This window comes from Macrosteles quadrilineatus, unplaced genomic scaffold (genome assembly GCF_028750875.1).
Source record: "Macrosteles quadrilineatus isolate MER2022 unplaced genomic scaffold, UCM_ALF_1.0 Scaffold_2__2_contigs__length_208266976, whole genome shotgun sequence".
Taxonomy (NCBI): domain Eukaryota; kingdom Metazoa; phylum Arthropoda; class Insecta; order Hemiptera; family Cicadellidae; genus Macrosteles; species Macrosteles quadrilineatus.
The window spans coordinates 71,479,386-71,506,631 of record NW_026542595.1 but is presented as its reverse complement, the minus strand read 5'-3'; the positions used below and the strand labels follow the sequence as shown (position 1 = coordinate 71,506,631).

Here is a 27,246-nt window from a genome sequence, read left to right as displayed (position 1 = left end):
AAACTGGCAATAACGTCGTTTTGTAATGCTCAACTGGCCTTGCATTTGGTAGTAAAAGTCATGCCCCTTATTTATTTCACCAATCGTTCCATCCTTTTCCTTTTTCCAAAATGTACATTTTCTGGAGATGACTGCTTCATCCGGTGTCAGGTTTTTGCATGAAGATGGGCATTTGATCTCAATCAAGCCATCATCGTCGATTAACCCATCAGGAGATGCCCCTAAAAAAGGTTTTTCGTCGTCGATAAACAAGCCGCATGGTTGTATCGTTTTCTGTAATAAAGAAGCAGCTTCTTCTCTGGCCACCGGTTCATTTTGGCGGCCGTAGGCCATTGACTCACAGTCAAAAGTAGAGTATAATAATTGCTTTACCAACGAACCACAACCGGTCGTTGGTTTCATTTTACATACACGCCCAAAATTAGAGGCGGTCAATAGGTTACGGCGTATTTCGAGCCACTCTCCACTGTCACTTTGTTCGACGGTGGCTCGCTCGATTCGAATTCTTTCCTCTTTTGATCGTTGAAGTTTTTTTAGAAATTCTTCGGTTTCCATTTTCATTGTTTCCTCGTCGATGTCCGGCTTTTGGGCTGCTACGCCATAATCCGCATCGCTGTTAGAGCTCACCTGAAACAATGTCTTTCTTGATTTTTTCTGTCCCTGTCCTTTCTCAACCTTTCTTTTTCTTTTCAAACCTGTACTTTTGGTATAATATCCAGGGCTAGCTTTGTACATGTGCTTGTGGAGTACGTAGTGGGTGTTTCCTGTATTATGTTGAAGAACTGCCGCTGAACACCGTCCTTGGTACGATCCTCTCATGGCGAAGTTCACCCGTTTTCCTCCTATGTACTTAGCCACGATCGAATTGTAGTGCTCAACTGCATTAGAGGTTACATCCGTGATCAAACTCCGTGAATGGCGGCTCAGGTCACGAATAACATCACAGATTAAATTATACAATCCAGCGGACACTAACTGTGGAACAAAATTTCCTTCACTATTTACATCTTGCGCTTCCTTTGTACAAAAGTATCCCCTTTCTCTACAATGCTCATGCTGTCCAAATACATGACTGGGTACATTCAAAATATCCAGCCTCAGCTGTTTAATCTTTTCTACGTTTGGCAAATCTTGTTTCTTCCTGTATTCCTGGGCTTTTTGGACAGCCATTCTACAACGGAAAACGTTTTCACCCAATTTTTTCCTCATAAGGATACTGTTTTTGTTTTTGTTCGATGTAACTGCAATTTGCCTTAGCTTGTTGGAGAAGTTTCGCAGCAAATGGTTCTTACATTCTATTTTTTCAACAGTAATACTTTTATATGGTCTGCTCTCTCTAATCCTTTTGTATACGCTACTGTCGCCGTCTGCGATAAGACGAGCGTATCTCACTCCATACATCTCTTCACTACGTTGAAAGCCGTCTGCGATGATGGCAGGTTCCATGCTAGAAGAGCTCTGGGTTGACTCCCAGTTTTTGTAGCAGGTATGCTCTGTTGGCTCCTTTCCTAAAGATGCAGCTCGGGAGCATGGAGTGCAATATTTATTCTTCACTCCCATGTACAGCACCTTTTTTGTATTGTGGCCGACAATAGCCGCCTGTAAATAAAAACCCAAAAACCTTAGTAGTACACATTACATACACGCGTTAGTTGCCAATTTTTTATAATAGAGAATTATTTTCTTTTGAGAACAGATAAATACCCTCGTAGCAATAAACCTGTCACACCCAATTTGATGTGATGGAGTGAAAGGTGATTATTCGCAAGCCCATGTAGCACAGATGGTTGGGCCAACGTTGGTAAATTGTGGAGCCACACAGTTGGCCAACGGTAAAAATGCCATCACTTTGAACTGTTTTCCAACCAACCATTCTCCAACAATGGCCCAACCATCCAAAAATACTGATGGCCAGGGACGTAACTAGGCTATTCAGTACCCGGGGCAAACACCTATTTTGGCGCCCCCCCTTCAATTGGACTGAACCCAATTCCTTACAAATCTTCTTAAAAAATGTGTGGTGTGTCCATCGGTGCAATACATTAATACAACAGTATTTAGATCTTAAAATGCTTAACCCCAAGTTCAAAGTATTAAGGCCTAGATACTGTATAGGTGGTAAATAATTGAATGCAATATGGTTCGTATTTTCAAAGACAATATTTTATTTGAAAACGAAATGATTCACGAAAATAATATTGCTAGTAACTAATAATATTACTAGTATTGCTAGTGTTGTGTTTGTAGTATGTGTGTGTGTGTGTGTGCGTGGTGACTGGTGTGAGGGATGGTGTGTGGAGGGGCAGGTGGGTTTCGGGAGGGGTGTGTAAGTGTTTTGACGCCGCGCCGGCGCCGTCCTAGTGACTCATCGACGACAGACAGATAACGCAGTATGCTTATCCTCATTCTCGCACCGTACAAGTTCATACGTACCGTTATGATTCGTAAACAGTAAAATAACAGTTATATAGCATTTATCATTCACCCCCCCCCCCCCCCCCCTAGTTACGTCCCTGCTGATGGCTAACTAACCATAACAAAACTGATATCCAACCAACCGTTTAATTTAACACAAAATAATAAAAGATTTTGTATGAAAAGCTTACGGTAATTATTAGTTGAGTAAATTGATTAAATATTTCGTAAAAAAATTCTAAAAAAACTAGCACAACATTTGTTTGCCCAGACGGGGGGTCAAACCTACTTACCACTCCTGACAGTGACGAGTAATTAGATCTGTAGGACCTTTTGCACCAGCTGCCATCAGCAACGACAGTGAGAAGCGGCGTGCCATCTTCGTCAACCTCTCCATTTTCTACTGCGTGTCTTGCTTCTTCCTGTGCTGCTTCTTTCATTTCACACTCAGCTGTAGCTACCAACTCCGAGATTACCTAAAAGGTAGTTATATAATTAAATATTAACTATTGTACATATATATATAAAAAAAAAATAATAACTACAACTTAGTAACGGTCTCCAATATACGACGTTATTGTAGCAAATGGCAAATCTTGAATAATAATAATAATTTTACATCAAATAAAGTTAATAATAGTGATAAACAAACAGCCGTGAAATGAATTATATGATTAATGGATAAAGGATTGGTTAAACTTTTTAACTTACGTTATATCCAAAGCAAATAAGTGGACATACAGTAAATGTTTCCCTAAAATAATTTATATTTACCTTGTCCTCTATTTTCTTAAAGGTTTTGTTGCTCATCGGGGGAATGTCCATTGTGGAAAAAACTTCCTCTAATTGAGCATGGCCCCCACCTGTTGCCATAGTTCCACTAACAGCACTTGTATTTACATCCATCAAATCATTTTTCTTTGTTTCTGACCAAATAACCTTTGTTATGTTGCACATGGAACATTTAAATACAAAACCACTCTTCAGTCCAACTCTCTTTTCCCGCAAAAATGTCAAATCTTTGAAACTACAACCTGTAGGACTATGATTATCTAATTCTTTCACTTGATCGAAAATATCTTTAATTGTCACTATTCTACGACCACACAGCATTGAGACGTGAGAAGTTTCTGTTGCGTCTTTCTCCCCATCGTGACTTGGTTCTTTCCTGAAAATACAAGAGATATGATGGTACAATGCTAATGCGTCAAACGTCAAACTGACAAAAAATATATGTTTTTTTAAGTTTGGACAGTAAATACCTACTACAAATTATTGTAGGCCTCATTTAAAAGTCCCTCTTAAGTCACAGTGAAGTTAATTGAATTGCACATAATTATTTTTTTGAATTACAGTACTAATACCACAATAAGTCTCCTATATAGTATCCAGGCATATTCTAAAATCAAGACTAAATATTATGCATACTTACTTCTTATCATCAAAGTATTTTTTTAAATAGGAAGGCAGCTTCCGCTTTTTCGTCCTCGACGGGAACTTCTTCAGATGACCCATCACGGTTTGATAGAAACAACTCAATAATACTGACACTGCCAAAATTGTTGATCTTCCGATGTAGACTTTGCTAAGTGTGGGTTTATACTAAAATTTGTATTTTGCGCGCCTTTTCTTTCACATCGACGCTAGTGCTATCTGTGTGGAGAACGCTGAACTGTTACGCCGCCCCGCGCTGCGCGTGAGGGGGTTGCAGTTGTAGAGTTATTTTAAAACAACGAAAAACATTGAAACCAATTCACTTTTCAAGAAAACTAAAAAGTAGTTTTAAGACTGAATATATAAGGTTACTTGTAAGCCAAATTTCACAATTTTACGATAACGTTTACCTACTGTAACATTGAACTAGTTCTGTCAAATCCTTATGGAAAATAATATTTTTTATTTCAACAAAAACAAATTAAAAAAAAATTTTTTTTAAATGTTTTTGCATGCTACACGTAGGTTAAGTTATGCTTTTTAATACTACTTTTTGATCCATGCCAAATACGCAATCGTTTAATTGCAGTTAAGTGAAAAGTAAATTAGTCCCATGTTAAATAGCAGGCCCTGCCAGTAGCGTGGTGGTTGACTCCTGCCGCCTCTTAATTTGTGCACGAACACATAAAAATAGGTTGATTTGCTTTTGTTGTTGTGAGATCATATGTCATTATGATTATATCAATGTTATTTTTGCACCATAATATTTGGAAATGTCTTCCTTATTGCAGTGGTACCACCCGGTTTTTTTTAGACAAAAAATATCCCTTGCTATGATTTTTTAGCAAATTTCCCATATAGGAAATAAGCTATTACCGTAGTACTCATGGTAAGACCTGGACCTGGGACCGATTTTTTTTTCGTTTTGAGGTCCCTAGAGGCCAAAAACACCATCCGTTCAAATTCATATATATATATATATTTATATATGTGTCCGTTAGCGCGATAACTCGTGCAAAAACTATCCGATTTTGATGAAATTTGGTACAAACGTGTAAACCTATGTTTATTCGAACGAGTTCACGAACCAGCATGATCGGACCATGGGAACGGGGGCTTATGGGGGGTTTTATGGGGTAAAAATGGGTTTTTCCCACTTTTGACTAAAAAAAAAAACATAAAATTTTGCAATTTCTTTCCAAACTATTTTGTAGAGCTTAAAAAAAAAATAATTTAGTATATTGAAGCGTTATAATGCACCTAATGGTTACGGAGAAAATTCCAAAAAAATTTAAATTTAAAATTCCCATGTTATTCTTATGGAGAATAAGTAAACTGTTGTAGTTTGCTTGTTTATTAACATTTTTTGCCCAAATTTGGAAAATGTTTTTATTTCTTACTAACTATTAACATTTTACATAAAAAAAACACTTTTACCCTCCCTGTTGCAGCAAACCTAAGTATGTGTTAAACTGATTCTATTTAAATAGGGAATAAATGTGATATTTTTTGTGGAGACATTTTAGTGTAAATCCCATCAGGCAAATGGAAATTCGCTTAGTTTGCAGGTTTGCTGCGGCGGGGGTATTGAAACATATCGTGTTTGGCAGTTTTGTGACGTGTCCATGGTGCAACTGACTTTGCTTGAAATTTTTGTTTACTTACTTTAGTACTCAATTACAATGATATCTTTTTTTGTTAGTTCATCTAAGTTCATCTATGTAACAAAATGTAAGTTTAGAATCTTATCTTTCAAACGGTTTAAAAATTATTCCATCGAAACCATATACCGTGACTACTATAGTCGCGCTGCCAGTTGAAGGGTTAAGTTGATTTGTGTTGCTAGGTGAAAGGCAACCCGGACATCATCAACAGTGCTGTAGGCTGGAGTGAACTCCCCAATCCAGACTTCCCTCTCATCTTCCACGGAGTTCAAGGTCAAGATGAGCGTGAGAGCAACTCCCCGAGGTATGTTAGTCAATGTATCAGTTAAAATATTTTGCCAAATTATCATAGTGAAAATAAACACTTCGTACGTTGAATCTTAAAATATAAAATCTATAGATGGGCTCTGTTCTAACGAACAAGGTAATTGTTCATAATTGTTGACATATAAATATTTAGTTCTAATCTACATATTTAATACGCTACATGGAAGTTTGTTCTCGATAAGTCTTTTTTGTCTTAACAGGGCGTGTACCGATCGGGAAAACCGGGAATTATCTGTGATTTTTTTGATCCGGGAATTTCAAATATTCTGCAATCGTGCTTAAAGATGACGTTCCCATGACCGTGGGAGACGACGATGACATTTCTGTGACCGCGGGAGACAATGATGATGTCCAAACTTCAAACAGCTGTGGGATTTTTTAATGATTTTGCCGCGATCGCGCATGACTATAATGGCATTTCCGTGACCAAGGGAGACGATGATGACGTTCCATGACTGTGGGAGACGATGATGATGTCCAAACTCCAAACGGCCGCGAGATTTTTTAATTATTTTGCCGCGATCATGCATGACGACGATGACGTTTTCGTGACCAAGGGAGACGATGATGATGTCCAAATGGCTGCGGGATATGTTAGTGATTTTGCGGCTATCATGCATGTGGACAATAACGTTTCTATGACCGCGGGAAACCATGATGATGTCCAAAAACTATTGCTTGAGGATGATGACTGCGGAAAATTATTAGAATTAAGCTACACAAACAAGGAAGATGATGATAACTTTTTTGAGATTGTGGGAGACAATTATAATGTTTCCGTTACCTCATTATCTCATTTGCTCGTTTGCTCGTTATTGTTTTTTGTTAGCAAAAAGAATGTTATATTCGGATTCGCCATTCAATTCCAAACAATTTCGTTACCCTCAACATGATATTTATTTTTCTAATTTTTTTACTACTGATTGTCGAAAACATGCAAAACATCGTAAATGTTTCTGTTGGGACATTTTAATTAATTAATTACTAAATCAAAATATATTTAATAGCTTAACATATTCATATAAATTTATATTGCAATTGAATTTTAGTACGTAATTGTTTTATATTTATTTTAGCACTTTGATCCCTTTTATTTCAGCTGAATAATTGCAAAATAAAAATTGTATACAAAGAATATAGGTCATTTTATTTAAGTATCCAAATTTAATTTTAAAGGTTTAAATTATATGTTTATATTATTATGTTTATGATTTAACAGTAGTTGTTAAAGGCCTTTTCATCTGCTAATTTCTTAATATTTTTCATATCTGGGTTTACAATAAATTGCTTCAATTTGCTGAGGTAAAAGAACAATTCTATAGTTGAATATATAAAACGTTGTATTACAACAAAATATTTTTTTAAATTATAACCTGTTTTCTTACACCTAAGATCTCTCATGCTTAGAGCTGCACTCTACCCATCTGGCGTGCGCAAATTGCGGTTGCCCCAATTGTGAACCGATTTAAAAGATCTTGGTGTCATATTTTTTGTTGAATATTATTGTAGGTTTGCTGCTTTTTAAAATTTTTATATTTAAAAAAATGTTTGGCTCGTAAGTTGGGAAAAATGTTAAAATACACGTTTTTTATCATAGGTTTTAACTTTAACACATACAAGTATTTTTTAGAGGAAAAATAACGAACGGAGGAAGTGCAATAGATTCTTAAAAACAAGAATCTGCAGTTAGTTTATCAAAAACTTTAAGGATAATGATGTAATTACCCAGATTCGAATGGTTTGCAAGCGCTCTTCATGGCGCTGTTCAATCACAGATAGGGTTTATTTTATCTGTGGCTCAATGCAATGGTATAGGGACATTGGCGTTCAGCAACCTCGTATTGAGAAATCCGAGCTGAGGTAGAGGGCACCCTCAACAGTCTGAGTAAAACACAGTGTAATAAAGTGTAGCTACATGCCAAGGTATTGAAAAGAGCGTGAACTATTAACACTAACTAGGGTGCCTACTGCCATCTTATTTATAAATTCCACTCCTCTACACAGTAAGTAAGTACTGTAATGAAATATTCTAATATCACTTAGTCTATTACTAATGTTCAATATTTAATCTACGGCACCTATATTACAATCACTTTCAAACAAAAACATTTACGTTTTATATTATTATTATTGACGTATGAAGGCATCCCGACTCGTATAATAGCCAGTTGTTCCTCCAAATTTATTTTTTAAACAAATTACTGATACATAAAAGATAATCATAAATCTTTGAAAAGAGCAGTCATTTTATTAAATAACTTGAATGAAACTGCAAACCTGATAACCTGCAAACCTTTTAGTTTGCAAACATTACCAAGATCTCAGATTTGTTTAAACAATTTTTTTAAAAACATAATTGTATTTTCCTGATTCAATGACATGTATTCAGTAAAAGTGTATTATTCATTCAATGATTAATTGAGTAATTTTAAACTAAAGTATAAAATTAATTTACGTGCAAGTCCACAACCTTTTATACGATATCAGTAAACACCCTGTATAGTTATAATAATTTATGAACCAATCATTATGACGCAACGTCATAGTATGAAAAGTAAGACTTGAACTACCTGGAATTACTCATGAATTTTTCTGGTTGGCCTGGTGTACACTAGGGGTGTGCGAGTACTCGAATCTTCGAGCTTTTTGGTCGAGCTTTTCATTATTCGGCTCGGCTCGAGGCGTTTTGAAAAAGCTCGAAGTTTGAGACGAGCTTTTAATACAAAGTCAAAACACTTAATTTGGGTCATAATTGAAAACAATGTTATCACAATTCTACGTTGTAACAGCTATACAATGTCATCTGTTTTTTTAGCTATGCTATGATTTAAAACGTTATGTGACAATAAAGAATTATTTATTTATTTATAAACACACAACTGCAGACAGACGGAAAACTAGGCACCACAGACCCATGTTCCTATGGTGAAATTTGTTTGTATTGACCTAAGCAATAATTCTATATACATTTGTCCAGATAGGTACAGGACACCCTGTATAACAGCTCTATGACTACAGATACAGTAGAACCTCTTTAATCCGAACTAATTGGGACCGGAGGTATATCGGACTATTGAATAGTTCGGATTACAGAACATGTTGTTTTTACATAACAATAGCTAGGGAAAAGTGAAAAATGCTTTATAAAGTAAAATACAGTGTTTATTTAATACAGTAGGAAACATAGGGAAGAAACAATACTGTACATTACAATTAAAATAATTACGGTGCGTATATCAATAAATACAGTATACAATAAAGAACTACTGTACTGTGTACAGAGTACAGCAATGACGCGTTCGGATTAGTAGACGTTTGGATTACAGGGGTTCTGATTAAAGAGGTTCTACTGTAATGACATTGTGTAGGCTTTCCAACAAAACTAATCCCACCACCCTCAGACAACTTATCGCTGAAAAAAAATGGATCGGGTTTTTTGCCGCACCCTGTATATACATACCAAATCAGAATAGGAACAGGGTTTTATGTGGTAAAAATTGGGGTTTTCCCATTTTCATCCTAAAAAATTAAATTTCGCAATTTATTTCCAAACCATTTTCTAGAGTAAAAAAATAGTTTTATGAAGCGCCGTTGTACGTTTAATGGTTACAGAGAAAATTTTAAAAACTGTAAATTTAAAATCCTATCTTATTCTTGAGGGGAATAAATAAATTCTTGTAGTTTTCTTGTATTACAAATTTTATATTATTATAAATTTTGTATTATAAAGTATTGTAAATAAGTATTATAAATTTTGATCAGATTTAGCATATTTATTCATTTCATACTGTACACCCTGCTTAAGACCCCCAAAAATTATTCATCAAAACACGTGTCAAGGTGTGCAGATTTGCAAATTGGCTTTAGATGTTTGAATCAAGCCATAAAACTTGAAAGAAATGCAAAAACCCTTTGTTTACATTTATAATTTAAAATTTAGAATGCCCAACAGTTTCATTTGCATTTCTACTAAAACAAAATGCAGCTGTTTTTAAAATATAAATTGTTTGTTACTGGGAATATTTTTATGCAAGATATGTAAAGAATTTAAAGTTAAGGTGGAATTTTTTTGTGTTTTAAAAGATAGTGACCATTACAGGCCTACCTAATTGTTTCTTTTTAAACATGAGAAATGCCACAGCCTTCTTTTGCATGGAAATTTAAATGGTTGGAAATTCAAACATTTTTATATGACCAGGAAAAAAAGCTGGGAATTGTACTACATTTTGTATGGGAACGGGATATTTTAATTGTTAATAATGACCAATACAGTTTGCCACAAGTCGCCCTATGCTATTTTTCATGTTGTCGTGTCACGTAAATCTCGTTTGCAGTAAATGAGCATGATTTATCCCTGATCACTAGAGATAATAACGACTTAACGACCTTGCTGAAATCGCAGGAGAGGACCACGACATTGCTGTGATCGTTCGATCGATATAGATACGATGTTGCTGTGATCGCAGGAGATACTTGCTTCTTTTCCGTTGATACATGATTATTTGCAGCCATCCAATAGCTACAAATAATCTGCAATTGTGTTACTAATATGATTTTTGGACTGGATCATCGGTTGATGATGTATTTAAGTAACACTTTGTACAATAATAACAGTGACATCTGCAAAAGTGCTATTCTGAGTCCACTAAACGAATACTGTTTTAAAATAACTATACATCAGTACAACTATACATCCAAGGCCTGCGTCTGTAATGAAAAATAGTATTAATTAAAAAAAAATGTTGTTTTTAAAGACAAGTTGTAAGCAGTGTATTTCAGCTTATATACACTTTTATCACTTAAAAATATCGACTAGAAGCTAGGCTACTTTACTAACTGAATGGACTCAATCATACAAAAAGAAAGTTCAATCTTATTTGGTGCGAAATCACACAGGTCCTCCTAGTATTGACTAATTCTTTGCATTTAAAATGTTTCTGTTAGCTGTATTTGGTTAAATTTTAAGTAATGTGCGTACCTTCAATTTTCGACCTCAATCCTAAAAATCAGTCGCGTAGAAGAGCCAAACGAACTCGGACAAGAAAAATCAAATGTTTTTAATATATGATATTTTAAGCGAATTAATTTTTACTGTTCAAATAAAGGTTTTGAATTATTTTACTATCTTATTTTTATTTGCAGTAAAATGTGTTATCATAAGGACATCAAAGTAATAAGCTCTCTGTTGTTCCAGTTACTTCAACCGGCAAGAAATCGATGTGGTTTTGATGTACATTGAAAAACTATTAAGGAATGGGCTGCCAAAGAAATACAAAGTAAAAGAAGATGACATTGGCATAATCACACCTTATAGAAAACAGGTAGGCCTCTACAATTAATTAACATCCATACATACTCCGGTTATTGCTGTGTCCGGACTCTACACAGCTTCTTTTCCATCACTGTCATTTCACTCTCTCTTCTCCATATCACTCTTCACCTTAACTTTCCCCCTACTTCCATGTCTCTCTTGAGTGTTGACTCTATCTCAACCACCACTCCATTTTTATAGAGATTTTCTATTCTTGCATTTCTCTCACTTTTCAAGCCCTCTCTCTCACTCTCTCTTAATCTGCCTTCAACAACTCCATTTCTGATCTCTTTATTTCTAACAAAACCCAATTATTTCTCAATTTCCACGCAGGTAATTAATTTAATTTTTTTTAGCAAATTTCCCATAGGGAATAAATTTGATATTTTGAAGGAGACATTTTAGTGTAAATCCAATCAGGCAAATGGAAATTCGCTTAGTCTGCAGGTTTGCTGCGAGGTATTTCTAAGTTAAGTAGTTTTTTTATATAGGCCTAAACTAACTAGCTAGGTATGGCATTAGTGCTCGTAAATCAAACAAACTATTCTATGTAGAGCTCAAAAAGCAAATAATTTAGTATATTGAAACATTGTTGTATGCCTACTGGTTACAGAAAAATCCCAAAAAAGTGTTAATCTAATATTACCATGTTATTCTTATGGAGAATGAATAAACTGTTGTAGTAAGTTAAGTAGGCAACTCATTAAAGTTAGGTAAAAATATTTAAATAGGATTAAGGAAATAAATCTGACAATTTTAAGGGAATAATTGAGTGGAATTCCATCCAGGTAGATGGAAATTCACTTAGTCTGCAGGTTTGCTGCGGCGGGGGTATTTTTTATTTTAGCAAATTAGGGATAAACTTGATTGAGCTCGTGAACCAGAATGATCGGACCATGGGAACGGGGTTTAATGGGGTAAAAATTGGGTTTTCTCATTTTTGACCCTCAAAACACAAAATTTCCCAATTTCTCTCTAGAACACTTTGAAGAACTTAAAAAACAAATAATTTAGTATGTTATTATTAAGTTTAACATGACTAGTAAATGCCTTATCTTGTAATCAGATAACCAATTTAGTATGTTAAAGATTTGTTGTAAGCTTATTGGTTGCAAAGAAAATTCAAAAGATGTTAAATTTAAATTACCGATGTTATTCTAATGGAGAATATCGTAAACTGTTGTAGTTTGCTTGTTTCTGTATAAGTTTTGATCAGACTTAGTAAATTTGTTTATTTTATACTAAGCTATTATTTTACTAAAAACACACTTTATTAGCCTCCCTGTAGCAGCAAACTTAGGTACACATTAAACCTAATGTTATCAAAATAGAATTAATTAAAAACCAAATCAGGCTAATGGAAATTCGCTTAGGCTGCAGGATTGCTGCGGCGGGGGTATTTTATTTTACTTTCCTATTCTCTTTTATATAAAATCTGGAAAATATTAACTCTATTCTTATTCAACACTTTTACAAATGTCATTAAAAAGAAAAAAATATTAATCTATAACTAAACCAATAAAATCACAGTTCTGCCAAAATGATTAAAATTTGTCGTCCTGTGCAGGTGCAAAAGTTCCGCAAGGCGTTGGACTTGAAGAGATGGGATATCAGGGTCGGATCAGTAGAGGAGTTCCAAGGCAGTGAGAAGCTGATCATCTTCATCTCTACTGTACGATCCACCATGGAACTGGTCGACGAGGACTACTTCTTCAAACTGGGCTTTCTAAAAAATCCCAAGGTTCATAATCTATGAATACATTATCAAATATGTGCCTGTATGTCCTTTATGCATCACAAAACCATCCATATGTTCTGTATATCCCTGAGAAGGTGTCTTTCCTAGTCCCAATATATTTTTAACTTTGAATCTCAGCCTAGCAAAGGTGTCTATTAGTTTTTATCACATTTTAAATTGTTTTTTACATTCAACTTTCATACAGGTGATTCTATAAATAAAACTAGTGTGATGATATATTTTGTAAAAATAGGTCGGAAAGCTGGTTTTCGTGGAAGCCTAGACGTGGAAGCGGAAGAACGGAGTGCAAAAAAAGATTTTCCCATAGGACAGTGGTAATCCGCTCCTAGGAAAAATTTTCCATAAAATTACCTGAGACAAGAGGAGAGCGGGCTCTGCTTCCGCACCTAAGAAAACCCAGCTTTAGTCTACTTATCTTGTAATGATTCCGTCGATCGAAAAAAATTTAAAATGCTTTAATAATTTGGAAACCTAGGCCTAGCTGTTTTTCACCAGTTTGAAAACGTAAACTGCCATTCTTTGCATTGAACACTCAATTGGAATGGCTAAAGGTTAGACTAGGCAAAAGAAAAAGCAGAGCGGAGCAATGTACGTGGACGTCTGTCCTGCACGTCTGACCTTCCTAAGAGAATACACACACAATAAATGTGTGGGTGTGTATAAAAGTAATTATAAGCTAGATTTTTGTCTAACTTTATTGTTTCTCTATTTTTATGTTGTTAACAATAACAATCTACTTACTCGACGATGTTTTGTTGCCATAGAGGTTCAACGTATCTGTGACCAGAGCCAAGGCTTTGCTGATTGTTGTTGGCAACCCTAACATCTTGCGACATGATAAGCAATGGTACCACCTGCTGGAGTATTGCCACAATAACAGAGCGTACAAAGGCATCCCCTTTGAAGAATTAAGTCCCCCAGAACATGAGCTAGTGCACATCAGCAGCTAAGGTAAACATATTCACAATGTAGAAGCAATTTAATCTAAGAAAACACCCTAAATCACATTTATGGTGACCCCCACAGTTGCACTTGTTGTCTTATCTTGTTATGTCAGCGATACCGTTATCAGCTCCCGTGATCACGGTAACATTTGCGACAATATCTTGCGGTCTCAGCAATACCGTGATTGCTTCCTGCGATAACAGAATCTCTCATAACCATATCTTGCATTCTCAGCTATACCGTGATCGTTTTCTGCGACTGCGGTAAAACTCATGTCTATATCTTGCGGTCCTGGCGATCCCATGATCTTCTCCCATGTTCACGGCAAAAGTTGTCACCGGTGATTGTAATTCCTTACGTCCAAAGAGAACCAAAGGAACGCCATCAATGAATGGAGGTTTGGGAATAAGATATTGATGGAAATTATACAAAATTCAAGTACAATTCACTGTCTTTTCCCGTTCTATAAAATTCTCGTACAATTTCCTGTCTTCAAGTCGGCTGGCTACCTTGTTTAAATGAGTATAGTAAATGTCTTTCACTTGTAAATTTTTACTCAATAAGTAAAAATTAGCAAGACACATTTAGTATCTGAGTCATCTAAATACAGATCTGCCGAGCTATGTACACATTTTCTATCAATCCTAATCATCAGCAGAACTCAAAATTGCATTGCAACCCTCTAGGACTAGCCTGAAGTTATGTGTAAATCAGTTCCAGGTGGGACTTAATAAAATAAAACCCTTAAAAATTTACTCTAAAAATTACTTATTTTTTGTTGCAGAGTCAGAACTTCCTTGTGGCACCCAAAGAAAAAAAATGTTTTAGAGACATGCATGAACTTATTTGCATAAACCAAATGTTTTTTTTTTTTTTGTAACCACCATCTGTTAATGCGTGTAATTCATTTGACGCTTGCTGTTTGTTTTAAGATTTCCTTATAAAACTTCTTCTCATTTACATAAGATTCGTTGTTAAATGACTTAGTATAACTGAATTTATCACTTTACATTTTTTTAATGATTTAAGTAATTTTTTATGTTGTGCAAACTTTAAAGAGGGTAGCACTCCAACTCCAACTAAGGATTAAGAACATACTTTAAGGCCAGGATACTTTTCAGGACATATTCACCGTCTTAAACAGCTAATACTATACTTGGGATAAAAGTATTTTGTTCATAAAATATTGTAATTAATTGTTATTTAGTCTTTATGTATTTTTTATGTTGTTCTGTTAAAAATCTAATTATTACATAAAAATCAACAACTTTTAAGCCTTCCCAAGTATGTTCGACAACAAAGAGAATGGACTCTTCCTGTTTTGTTCAGGTTTTTTTCTGGAAATGAAGATAATTGGCTTGTTAAACTGAAAACAGGTGAAATCAGTAAACATCCGTCATTATAAACATGACCGTGAATCGGTATTTACTAAATGGTTACTTAGAGCTAAAAGTTGAGTCCAATCTCTGGGTTATTGTTATTATACAATTTAAAAAAAATTGAATTACCTAAAGTATCCTGTATGGGGTAGCTATAGCACTGTCTTAAGGCAAATGGGGGATGTTATATTAAATAAACTTATTAAAAAAGTATAAACTGATTGTGTTGGCGACTTAAATACAAATAAACAAGGACTATTAATAGTATTTAGTACATTGCCTTCTTAGTTATAAAACTGTTTTTTATTAAAATAGCCTTGGTAATTAAGTGCAATAGTCTTGGCAATTTTTTGTATTCAAAGCATTTTGACTGTTAAGACCCATTGAACGGAAAGTAATTATAGCCCTTAAGTATCTAAGAATATTTAATATTCCTAAGCATTTTGTTGAGATAAGACTGATTTTATGTACTTTATAGATTATTTTTATATAAGGAGTATTAGAAATAAGGTGAGTAGGTAGCTCAGTCTGTAGCGCCATACCTAGGGCAGCAATGTCGTGGGTTCGAATCCTGGTACCTGCCACTACTTTTATCAGTATCAGTACTATTCACCCTTGCTTTGCTGGATACGTTCCATGTACAGGCCTGATGCCTATTTAGATAGACAAAGGCAAAGTTAAAAAGAGGCTGCCAACCTCTTCTTTTTTAAATGCAAATTTTGAATTGAGAAACCAAAGCTTTGCCTTAATATTCGGTTTCTGTTATATTAATCCATTACAGGTTTATCATTCTTAGCTGTAGACAATTTTGTCATGTGTTGTTTATGTCTTCCATTTATTTCTTGTTAGTTTACACTTTGAACATTTGCTGTGTACAAAAGCACAATATATTTTGAGCTAATACTTGTCCTATGGGATTTTAATCAATGAGTTAAGTATAGTAGAAGTTAAGTATAGGCGGACATTTTAAAATGTACACTGAAGAAGCATTTACTTGATATAAACACACTCGATCATAATTGTACAGCTTAAAAGACAGCTTGAATGTTTGCTTAAGGATTATAAATCAATCACTAGCCACAGTCAACGGAGTAACTGGTTCACTGTATTATTAATTTCAGTCTAATATTTGAAGAGTCTCAAATGAATGGAAACCATTTCACAACCGGAACCTTTATCAAATCCAAAAACCTTCCAATATCCATTATCCAATACATTATGATGACTGAGGAGTAACAAATCTTGTATTTTTATCTCACAACCGTCTTTAAACATTCCAGATCAAAGGCTATTGACTTAAAAAAAAAACATTGAATAATGAATTAATTTGATTTATATTTCTTATGTTGTATAGTTTAATAGATCAAATTCGTCCACCTATTTGCCTTTTGCACCACCTGTTTTAGTGATGTTGTTTTATTTTAGTGTTAAAATATATATGTAATGTTGTTAACAGTAATGTTACGCTCCTTACACACTATATGGTTTTTGCCTTCCGGTTGAAAACGGTACAATTTTACACCGTTTCTAGGTTTTTTCTCCTATTCTGACCGTACAGCGAGTTAAATGTGTTCACAACGTTACAATAAACATAAACAACGTCCAATTTACATGTCAGATTATAAACAATAAACATTACAAGAGCTGATCTATTTGCGCTGGCTGGTGGGCTCTTATTGGGTTAAAAACCAATGCAGTATGAAAGCTTGTATTTAACTACATGCACCTGATGCATGGCCACAGCGTGACGACTGACTGGCCAGTGGCAATGGACAGCTGCAAGTCGGCAAGGCCTTGCAAAGGATTTTGCCTTCGCTGTAATCGTGTAGTGTGAAAGTTCTCATGCCCTTCTTTACATTACTAAGATAAACATTACCCATTCGGTTTTTAACCGTACGCCATATCATGTGAAAGGAGCGTTATACTTTGTTATATGTTAAGTTTTACTAAGTTAAATGTCAGAGTGGTTGATTTTAAATAGATTTTCTATACTTACGTATTATAATTTATCCAAAAAAACTAATTGTAATTTATAAAGTGTTAAGCTGTGGGGTCAAATTTTATTTCTTGCTGCAATAAATGTCAATCGTGAGCTGTTATGCCTTTGATATACAAATTTCTAATTTTAATAGCCTTTTAAAAATAAGAAGTAATACATGGTATATATTTTTGCTATTCATGGTAAATAAAATCGTACAAAAATGATGAGTTGAGATTTTCTTGCAAAATTTACAATAATAATTAATTAATTATTACCAAGTCATGATCTTCCAGTAACTGATTGTCAATTTGCTCAACAATGTGCCTTTTGTTATGGACCAACGCTATGCATTCACTCTAAACCAACACTACGGTCAAAACTTGGTTTAGTCCTGGTCCTCCAACCTAACCACGCCAAAGACTTGGGCCAACAATTAAAGACTACTGGGACTCTCAGTGAAAGTTTTATTCTTATTCTTTCTATTTGTTAAATGGGTTTAGATGGCTATGGGTTAGTGCCGGATTTAGGTCACTTGTGGGCAGGGGCCAAATTAACCTGAGTGGCCTTGCCCTATAAGTGGAACTTGCTCATGATTGCGGCAAAATGGTGAACGTATTCCATGATCACAGGGCAGCAGCATTGACATCCTCAATCTCAGCATTTGAAAAAAAATCAATTTTCGTTCTAAAAGATTGTTTTGTACGATACCGCTGCAGTCCCCTTTTGCATGCGGCGCTAGGCCATGTGGTAAATCTGGCACTGCTATAGGGTTACCTTATTTGATTTATTTACTAGGTTGAATAAATTATTACTGTTTATCAACAATTCTACTTTTAAGTCATAATCATTTTATGTAGGCTAGGCATTTTTGTTTTATATATTGTTTAAGTTATATTTACTCTCATGTTTATCTGGTCCTTGTTAATGAATTTTAATCAGTTTATGAATGTTCATTTATTTAGTGTTAAGATGTTTTGCAATACGCTTGATCATGTATTAATATTAATAAAGATTTTTTAAACTGTTTTGAGAAACTTTATCTATATACAAATAGCCTTCTTCAAATATTACCCCAAGAAGTGTTATTTCTACATTAAATGATAACTAAAGAAGGTGTAGGCCTACCGGTAGTAAGCTGCAACTAACATTGAGGAACCAACACAATTTTTTAATCTTCTAAGTAAACAAATAACTCTAGATAGTTTTATACACAACTGATTTATTTGAGATTCCCAATCAAGTCTACTATGTAGGTATAATCCTAATATTTTTACTGGTTTAATGCCTTCATTTATAAATTTATTTAAAGAAAACTAGCACACTGCGTCACTTTGTGACTTCAAAATCCGTGATATATAGTTGATAAGGGTGAAAACGAGGGTACTTACGTATTATACGGAGGCCACTTATTTTACAACGCGCTGCGGCGGTTAGGTTTGGTCATCATGAAGCTTTTATGACTTGTCTGGTTCGATTCATAACGAAAGTAGGAAAGTCCTACAAACATATTTATAATAGACCAACCTAACCTAACCACCGCAGCGCGCTGTAAAATAAGTGGCCTCCGTATAATACGTAAGTACCAAAACGAGTTATTTCGATGTTATTTCCATTGCGTGGGAGATCTCTCGAGGCATCTTAGTAAAATTTCAAAAAGCCAATGGAACATACTATATGAAAACACAAAATCCAACGTAACCATTTTCTTCTTTACATTTTATACAAATAGAATTACAATATTTTACTTGAGTTCACTAAAAAATCAGGAACTACAACAGATGATAACCCAATTTCCGTGTGGATATAAATAAACTTGTATTATGGCCATCGCTGTTTTGATGTAAACAAATGTGTAAACTGGAAACAGTTCAGATGATTGACAACAGAATTCAGCACATACTCTGAAATTTTAAAAGCCTGTAGGACAAAGGGCTTTCAAGAGATATCATCCAAACCTGCAAAAGGCACATCTAGATGATAAGAGATTTAAATTGATATCCAATATAGTCCAGTGAATACACATTGTGGTATGTTAACTTACAAACGGTCCGGTAAGTCTAAATTGTTTATATGTTGTTTAGGATAGTAAGTAGGTGTTTAAAATTAAAAATGCACAATTCTCCCCCCTCCGCGCCCGCCGCCATATTGAAAAATCGAAAAAATCTACTTTTTAGAGATTTTCGCATATATCTCCGTTTTGGTGCGTTTTAGCGAAAGATATGTAATGTCAATGTTGTAGATAATTAAATTTCCTATAATATAAGAGTATAACAATTTGGTTCTAAGACTTATGGATACAAAAATATTTAATTTATTTTTACAATAAAACGTCAAATCTTTTTTATTTTGCCAAATCTCTATTATTCCAAGCAAACTAAAAAAACTGACACAGGGAACGTTAAAAAAAATTGCAAGAAAACGATTAATGGTTTTATTTCGTAGTGCTGGGTCTGCAGAGTGACATACTAAAAGTTGCCAAAAATCGGTCAACAGGAAACCTCCTAAAATCACGATTAAAAATGGTGGCTTTTCCCAACATTGGACAAATTAAAAAAAAATATACCACATGCATATATATTTTATTCAAAATTTTGTGCGATATTGACTTGAGACGACCACTGAAGGTTATTGGGTGGTTAGTACTTCATTTACATAGGGAACTCATTTTTGGCCGCCATATTGGATACAAATAAAAAAAATTAAATGTAATTATAAGTTGTGACACATCATTGTAAACTAGATTTTCACGCTGATTTCAATGCCGAAATCTGATAACGTTTTAAAGATATATTCAAACGAAAACTCTCCCCATACATTTCTTATGAAGGTTTCGTACATTGAAGATTTTTAAAGATCATCTATCTATCTATATATTAATAGGCAAGCATGTTTCTTTAAAACCTTTTTTCTCAGCTCGTGTGCATCGTAGGGAAAATCTACGCATACCGTTGGAAAGCTATTTTCCTGTAGGTGTGCAGAACCCCTTTATAAATTTAAATAGGCTCAAAGATAAGCACAAAAAATGAGTTTAAAAATTTGAAAAAATTAACATGGATCTTATGCGTTGCTATGCTGGTTACGAAATAACAACGAAATATAAACAGAAAATCAAAACAAATGGAAGAAACTCCAATCACATGTTTTATTTACAGTGTGGGGTGAAAATAGATAAGTTATTACATTACATATTTTTGGTCGAGTTTCGACCACTGGACGACCTCTCGTACTTATTTAATACGCAAGCAGGATTTTTGTGACAATTACTCCTCTGAAACTACTGAACCGATTGACGCGTTTTTGGTGTCATTGAAAAGAGCGTAACGTGAAGTTGTGCAAGAAACTTTCTTTTTAGATAAATAATTAGAGAGTGAGGCCCTGGGGCCCTTTAAAGTTTCGTATTTCTCCATAAGATTAACATGGGAAACAAACATTGTTATGAAACTCCAGCTGTTGTCAGAAATTAAATATTAGTAATTGGTCTCCATGGAAGCATGAGAAAATTCACAATATTTACATTTGCTTTGACATTTAAAGTAAACAAACCAGAACTGTACCAAATGCCTATTTCACAATTTCAGACAGCTGATCCATAAAAATAAAACAACTATGTGGTAGGTTTATTTAATCTTAAACTTGATGATAGATTATTTATTATGAATCTATTTCAATGATTATGAAACCGATTTTTCCCGTTGCGAAGCAAAAATTAAAAGTGAGAATAAGAACATATGTTAATTGTAAACAGTAAATGTGTAAATAATTATCTATGTTGTATAAAAAATGTGTTTAGTTATGGATGTTGGTTTGTGTTTATGATATAAGTTATTAATTATTGATTTTTTTTTAAGAATTTGGCATATGAGTATGCCTATGATAAATAACACAATTTTAGAGCTCTGCCAGTTTTTGCCTAACTCTGTTCTGTATAGAGTTTAAAGTAGGCTACACCATATTGTCTACAAATTGGCTAAATAACTTAGGTACGGTACATTATAAAAGCTGACAGCTTTTTTATGTTGACTTAAATTGTAAGCTTACCTTTTCCCGTCCATGAGCAGTTTGATAGTTAAAAAGAACCCTTTAAACTGGAATAGGACTGGTATGTAAATTGTGAGTATTTCCATCAGTTAATAATCTTTTAGTCGACTCTTTTAAAATCATCGGAAATTATGACTGTTATTAGTTTTTAAACAAGTCATTTGTTTATAAATAACTCCTGTACTTCTTTGCAATTGCTCGATTTCGAGCAACATGTACACTAGTTTTTCTTATATCTCCAGTTCTTATCAACGCTTGGGCTTGCAGTTCAGTCTAGCCTTTAAATATTCTGTGATGTAAGGACTTTCATTTGACCTATATTGATAATTCAAATCGAACGTGTTAGCAACGAGATACGATCCCCAAAACAATATTAAATTTTAACTTTTTAAAAATATTTTTTTATTAAAAGATTTATATCTTGCCTTGTTAATACGTCACCAAGTTCTTTATGGCCTCAAGTTACTCATTCATTGTTTTGCTTTAATTTTATTTATCATTTAATAAAATCAGACAAATTAAAAATGAGCAGAGTGCCTTCATTTTACATAAAATTATTTTTATTTTGAAATTTCTCTTTAGTTAAATACTTATATCCCAAATTATAAATAACTCCAAAAACTCTTTATGGTCTATAATAATTTGTCAAAGTACTTTTATTTTAGCTAAAGATTACTTATTGATTGTTATTTATAATTGGGTATGTGTCTTGAACCAAATTTCTAAATAAAAATAATTTAATGTTAAAATGAAGGTCCACGACTCCCTTTAGATTAGTCAGATTTTATATATGTAGTGATTAATAAAATTAAAGCCAAACATTTACTAAGTAATTCAAAATAAAAAAGAACTTGGTGACGTATTAACAACTCGAGATATAAATCTTTTAATAAAAAAATATTTCCTTAAAAGTTAAATTTAATATTGTTTTGGGGATTGTAGTGTAGCTCTTGCTAACGTTCGATTTGAATGATCAATAGGTCAAATGAAAGCGCTTGCATCACAGAATATTCAGGCTAGACTGAACTGCAAGCGTTGATAAGAACTGGAGATATAAGAAAAATGGTTTTTAAAAACCTTCAAAGTACGAAACTTCCATAAAAAATGTATGGGGAAGATAAGTCAATAAGTCATTTATTAGGCCAGGTCAACATATACATGCATTAACCAAGTCAAATTAATCTTAATTGATAAAACATATTGATTATCTTACAGTGAAAACAACTAAAGTACTTACAAGCAACCACTCAATTAAGTTAACTCAAGTTAATTAAACAAGTGCCAACAAGTAAAAGTCTACCAGTTTTCACGGACGCTGTATACTGCCTTATCTAACAGGATGGACTTTAACTCCCTTCTAAATTTACCCACATCCTGTTCAGCCTGTAATGGGAAAGGGAGGTTATTGAAGAGTTTCACAGCATTGTAGTGAAAGTGCCTCTGGAAAAATGCAGTTGAATGACGGGGAATGACAAGGTTTGAAGTGTTCCGGAAAGAATATCTGTGGTTGACTGGAGTGGTGAAAGATGATATGTTTTTCTTAGCGAATGACAACGTTTCCAGAATATAGATGGATGGAAAGGTAAGGATTCTGAATGATCTGAATATTTCTTTGCAGGAGTGACGTTTTGGAAGGGAGAACACAATACGGATCGCCTTCCTCTGGAGTCTGAACAAAAACAGTGTTCTTGGGTTTCACAACCCCATACAGGAATGGCGTAAAAGACGATCCCAGAAAAATCACAGTCTTCTAAATGTCCTGTTAGACGAAACCATAATCTGTCCCTCCCCAAATGTGAAGTTCCTTGGAGTCCTCCTTGATGAAAATCTCAGATTTCATCAACATATTGAGCAGGTAAGGCTCATTTCCTCATTTGTGACAGGGCTCATGAAAAACGAAGATATTATTTGTCTGATTGGATGACCAAGGGCGGGCGTTATTTGTTTGTCTTTGGCAGTTGGAATTACATGGAAGAGTTTTCGTTTGAATATATCTTCAAAACGTAAACAGATATTTCAAAACAGATTTCGGCATTGAAATCAGCGTCAAAATTTAGTTTATAAAGATGTGTCACAACGTCATCATTACTTTTATTTTTTTAAATTTATATCCAACTAGCTGTAACCCGCGGGCTTTGCCCCGTTTAACTTCTTAATTTTCAAGATGATCTCGTTCGCATGGCTCAATCACGTCCTGGTTGAAGTTCGTTCGCTACGCTCACTCACCTTTAGCTTGGAGCTCGTTCGCTACGGTCACTCACCTTTAGGTTGGAGCTCGTTCGCTGCGCTCACTTGCATTCAGGTTAGCTCGTTCGCTACGCTCACTTGCCTTCAGGTTAGCTCGTTCGCTACGCTAACTCACCTTTTGGTTGGGGCAAATTAGCTGCGTTGTTATAAATGTAAAAGAAAACCTTTTGGTTGCAAATTAGCTGTTGTCATAAATGTAAAAGAAATAATAGTGCTGCACCCTGTTGGTAATCCTTGTAACTTCAATGCTATTGAACATCATAGAACAGAACCAACTTGTTTAATTGAAACAGCTGTTAAGATTCATTAATTCCATTTCTCATAAGATAAGGTTAACTTGGGAAACTCCAGAGCCACTGGGGCGGAGCCGATTGGACGGATCACGAAATTGATGGTGTATAAACCTATTCCATGAAATTCTACACGTATGTACCAAGTTTCGTGGCAATCGGTTCAGCGGTGTCTGAGTTTATCACTGCCAAACAAATGTATATATACAAACATCCTCTTTTATACATATAGATATGGTGGATCCAAGATGGCGGCCAAAAATGAGTTCCCTATGTAAATGAAGTACTAACTGACCACCCAATAAACATCGGTGGTCGTCCCAAGTCAATATCTCAAAAAATTTTGAATAAAAAATGCATGTGGTATCTTTTTTCAAATTTGTCCAATGTTGGGAAAAGCCGCCATTTTTAATCGAATTTAGGTGGACATTGGACAACTAATTTAATCTAGAATAAAGGATACTGATATTGACTGATTATTTTGGTTAGGGTTCACTTACTCTACGAATCATTGACACAATGAGCCTCCAAATATGTAATTCTTAAAACACATGGCTCACTTACTCTACAAATCATAGTCTATACGAGCTCCGTAAATAATATTGAAGGTTCACTTGCACTACAGGCTCGTATACTAGGGTGGGTTCCATAATATCGACAACCGTAGAAATTGATCGAAACTGAATTATTCCCAGTTTGTCGACACTGGAATATTCCCACTTAACCGACATCCCAAATAACCGACGTCGCAAATGATCGACACCACAAATTGTCGACATCCCATATTGTCGACAATGAAATAGTTTCACTATGTCGACACTGAAATAGTCCCAGTATATCGACAAGCTCCCGTTCTTCGGAGCTACTCTTGAAAAGGAGTTGTTCTAATTCATCGTTCAGTTCCTCAACTTACGAGTCGCATCGCAATATTTAATTCCGAATTCCGACGGACAATGAATAATGATAAGCTGGCCATTTTGACTAAGCATTAAGTTATTACTTTTATATTGTAAATATTTATCTTTTTTATTTCTTTCCTTGCTTACAGGAAAATTGGTGACTCGTGTGTTACAAACAATAGTTTTTAAGGGAAACAATGTGAAATAATTTGTATAGGTAGGTTATGTAGGCTAATCAACATGATAACAGACACTTTAGGTAAGTCACCAACAAGAAGGTAAAGTAAGACACCAACAAGAACTTAAGATACAGCTTATTCGTAGGCTAATTCTGAATCATCAAGCAATATTGTAGCAAATGTTTGAATAGGCATATCCCTAGGCTATTAGGATTGTCTCTTATTCCCATTGACCCAGTGTCAACTTTAAGAATTTGTTATTTAAAAATATGCGGCTGCACTTTAGTTTATGTCCTTTATTCATTCAAATGAAAGATATTAAGGGTACAGTTTCTTAACTGGGCTATGCTAATATCGATTGCAACTATCGTTTCGATTTGTAAACCTTCATGCGATTTTTTCACCATCAGCAAGTTTGGTTGGTTAGGTTAGGTTATGATAGTTTTATTTTGCAATAGATGTATTTAAAAATATCGATTACTAATCAATATTTTCAATTCGATAGTTTCAATCAATATTAGCATAGACCAGTTAAGAAACTGTACCCGATATGAATACATAAGTTAGACTATTTAATATTTTGAATATTTCATTCCGTTAGTTAGGTTAGGTTTCACCCTAACATTACCCAAAATTGATATAGGCCTAAGTTTATCGAATGAAATAATCAATATGACTGGGACGGGTGGCGTCGTCCTGTAATCCAGCTACTACCGTAGGAGGTCACGAATTGTGGATATTTATAGGCATGCACTGTGGATGTGATACTCCTTGGTGTGGATTAACGTCCGCTTGAGTGAGTACTACGACTATCCGCAGTACTATCCTGATAATTAGACCAATTCGTATAGGCTATAGACCAAGGCAATAATGTGGTTCGGATTCCACTATAAACTGTAGGTCCCTTAGTTGCCATTAGCTGTATGGGCTATTAATTAGGGTGACCCGGGGCAATTCTGGCAGCCAGACGTGAACCTTAACTTTAACTGCTTGTACCGCGGTGAACATATTTTTCATTTTATTTTGACAATTACCATAGTAATTCTATGTTATTCCTCTAGTGTTTTCATATATTTAGACAACAATCTCAAACTCCCCTTAAGGGGGTTTGAGGTTTTTTTTTTTGGAGTGTCAGATGCCAGAATTGCCCCAACCTTGGGGCAATTATAGCAATACCTTATATTTTCCTTATTGTTTAAATTGCTCTGACATTGGGGTAATCATGGCATAGGCCTAATTTAGCTGTTTAAGATGGTGTTTTAATTTTTGTTCTATCTCTATTTATAAGGAAGTTGTGAATAAACCGGTAAGACAGTACAAGCGTACAAGGGCCTTAACCTCAAAACTTCTAGCAACAATAAACAATAAAAATAATCAGGCTGCCATAGAGTAATCTAAGCAAAAGGTGTTTACAAAGCCATCCAAATGAACTGAAATGAAACATATTACACATAACACACGTTGTTATACAATTTATTCTTTAATTTATACATTATTTGTATAAAGATATATAGCTGCCATAATTGCCCCGGGTTCTTTGCCACAATTGCCCCATAGCATATGAAAATGGGGCAATTATAGCACCCATTTAAATTTAAATATCTTAAAGGGATAACTGCTATTACTATTTTTGTTCATGAAGTTTTAAGTCTGAACAATTATCTTTGAGTATAAAAAAAAATAAAATATAAAATTCATAGGGGAAAAAAAATTAGCCGTGTGCGATGTTTCGATATCCTCGGGCTGTGGAAGAAAGTACTTTTTTAATCGCTAATAAAAATTACTGCAAACATTTTATTTTTACAAAAATGCTTTCCTATATATAGGAGGTATATGCTGAAATAACAAATATTGCTTCACTGATCTGTAAAGCTGAAATTTAAAAAAATATAGGCCATTGCTATAATTGCCCCGTGCCAGAATTGCCCCGGGTCACCCTAACAGCTGTGTCTAAGGAATGTCGGCCTTAGTCACTAACAAGACTACAAGATCGCGCCACTCATCCTGATCCTACACTCATTTCCATTCGTACTTGGCTTAAAATACCTACTTTGTATGGTCGCCAAGTAATAAGAAAGAAAGTATTAAAGAAATATATTCATTGGAATGAGTGTAGGACGTAAACTTAAGTGCTGCAAAATATTCTAGAGCTGTTTGTATTTGGTGTAAGACTAGACTTGGATTATATCATTCATTGCTGATGACATCAATGTTAATTTTATAGATGATCCTGGAGCAAAGGCTGTAATTTGACCTGAACCCAAATTGGTCTATATTTTAAATATTGTCTTGAACCAATAAGTTAAGAGGACTAACCTTTCTGGACGACATTGCCATCGACATCACAGCAGATGAGAGAGAAAGAGAGACCAGAGTTG

General features: G+C 34.5%; 1 protein-coding gene across 1 annotated transcript in view; it reads left to right on the top strand.

Annotated features, from left to right (window-relative positions):
• Positions 1–18,233, top strand: part of LOC128985505 (putative helicase MOV-10) — an 88,091-nt gene extending 69,858 nt beyond the window's left edge. The window contains exons 17-21 of the mRNA XM_054405061.1: positions 5,696–5,817; positions 11,035–11,161; positions 12,719–12,892; positions 13,675–13,861; positions 14,640–18,233. Of these exons, the coding sequence (XP_054261036.1) occupies positions 5,696–5,817; positions 11,035–11,161; positions 12,719–12,892; positions 13,675–13,860 (609 nt within the window). The 3' untranslated portion in view covers position 13,861; positions 14,640–18,233. The remainder of the gene's footprint in view (positions 1–5,695; positions 5,818–11,034; positions 11,162–12,718; positions 12,893–13,674; positions 13,862–14,639) is intronic.
• Positions 18,234–27,246: the final 9,013 nt, after the last annotated feature.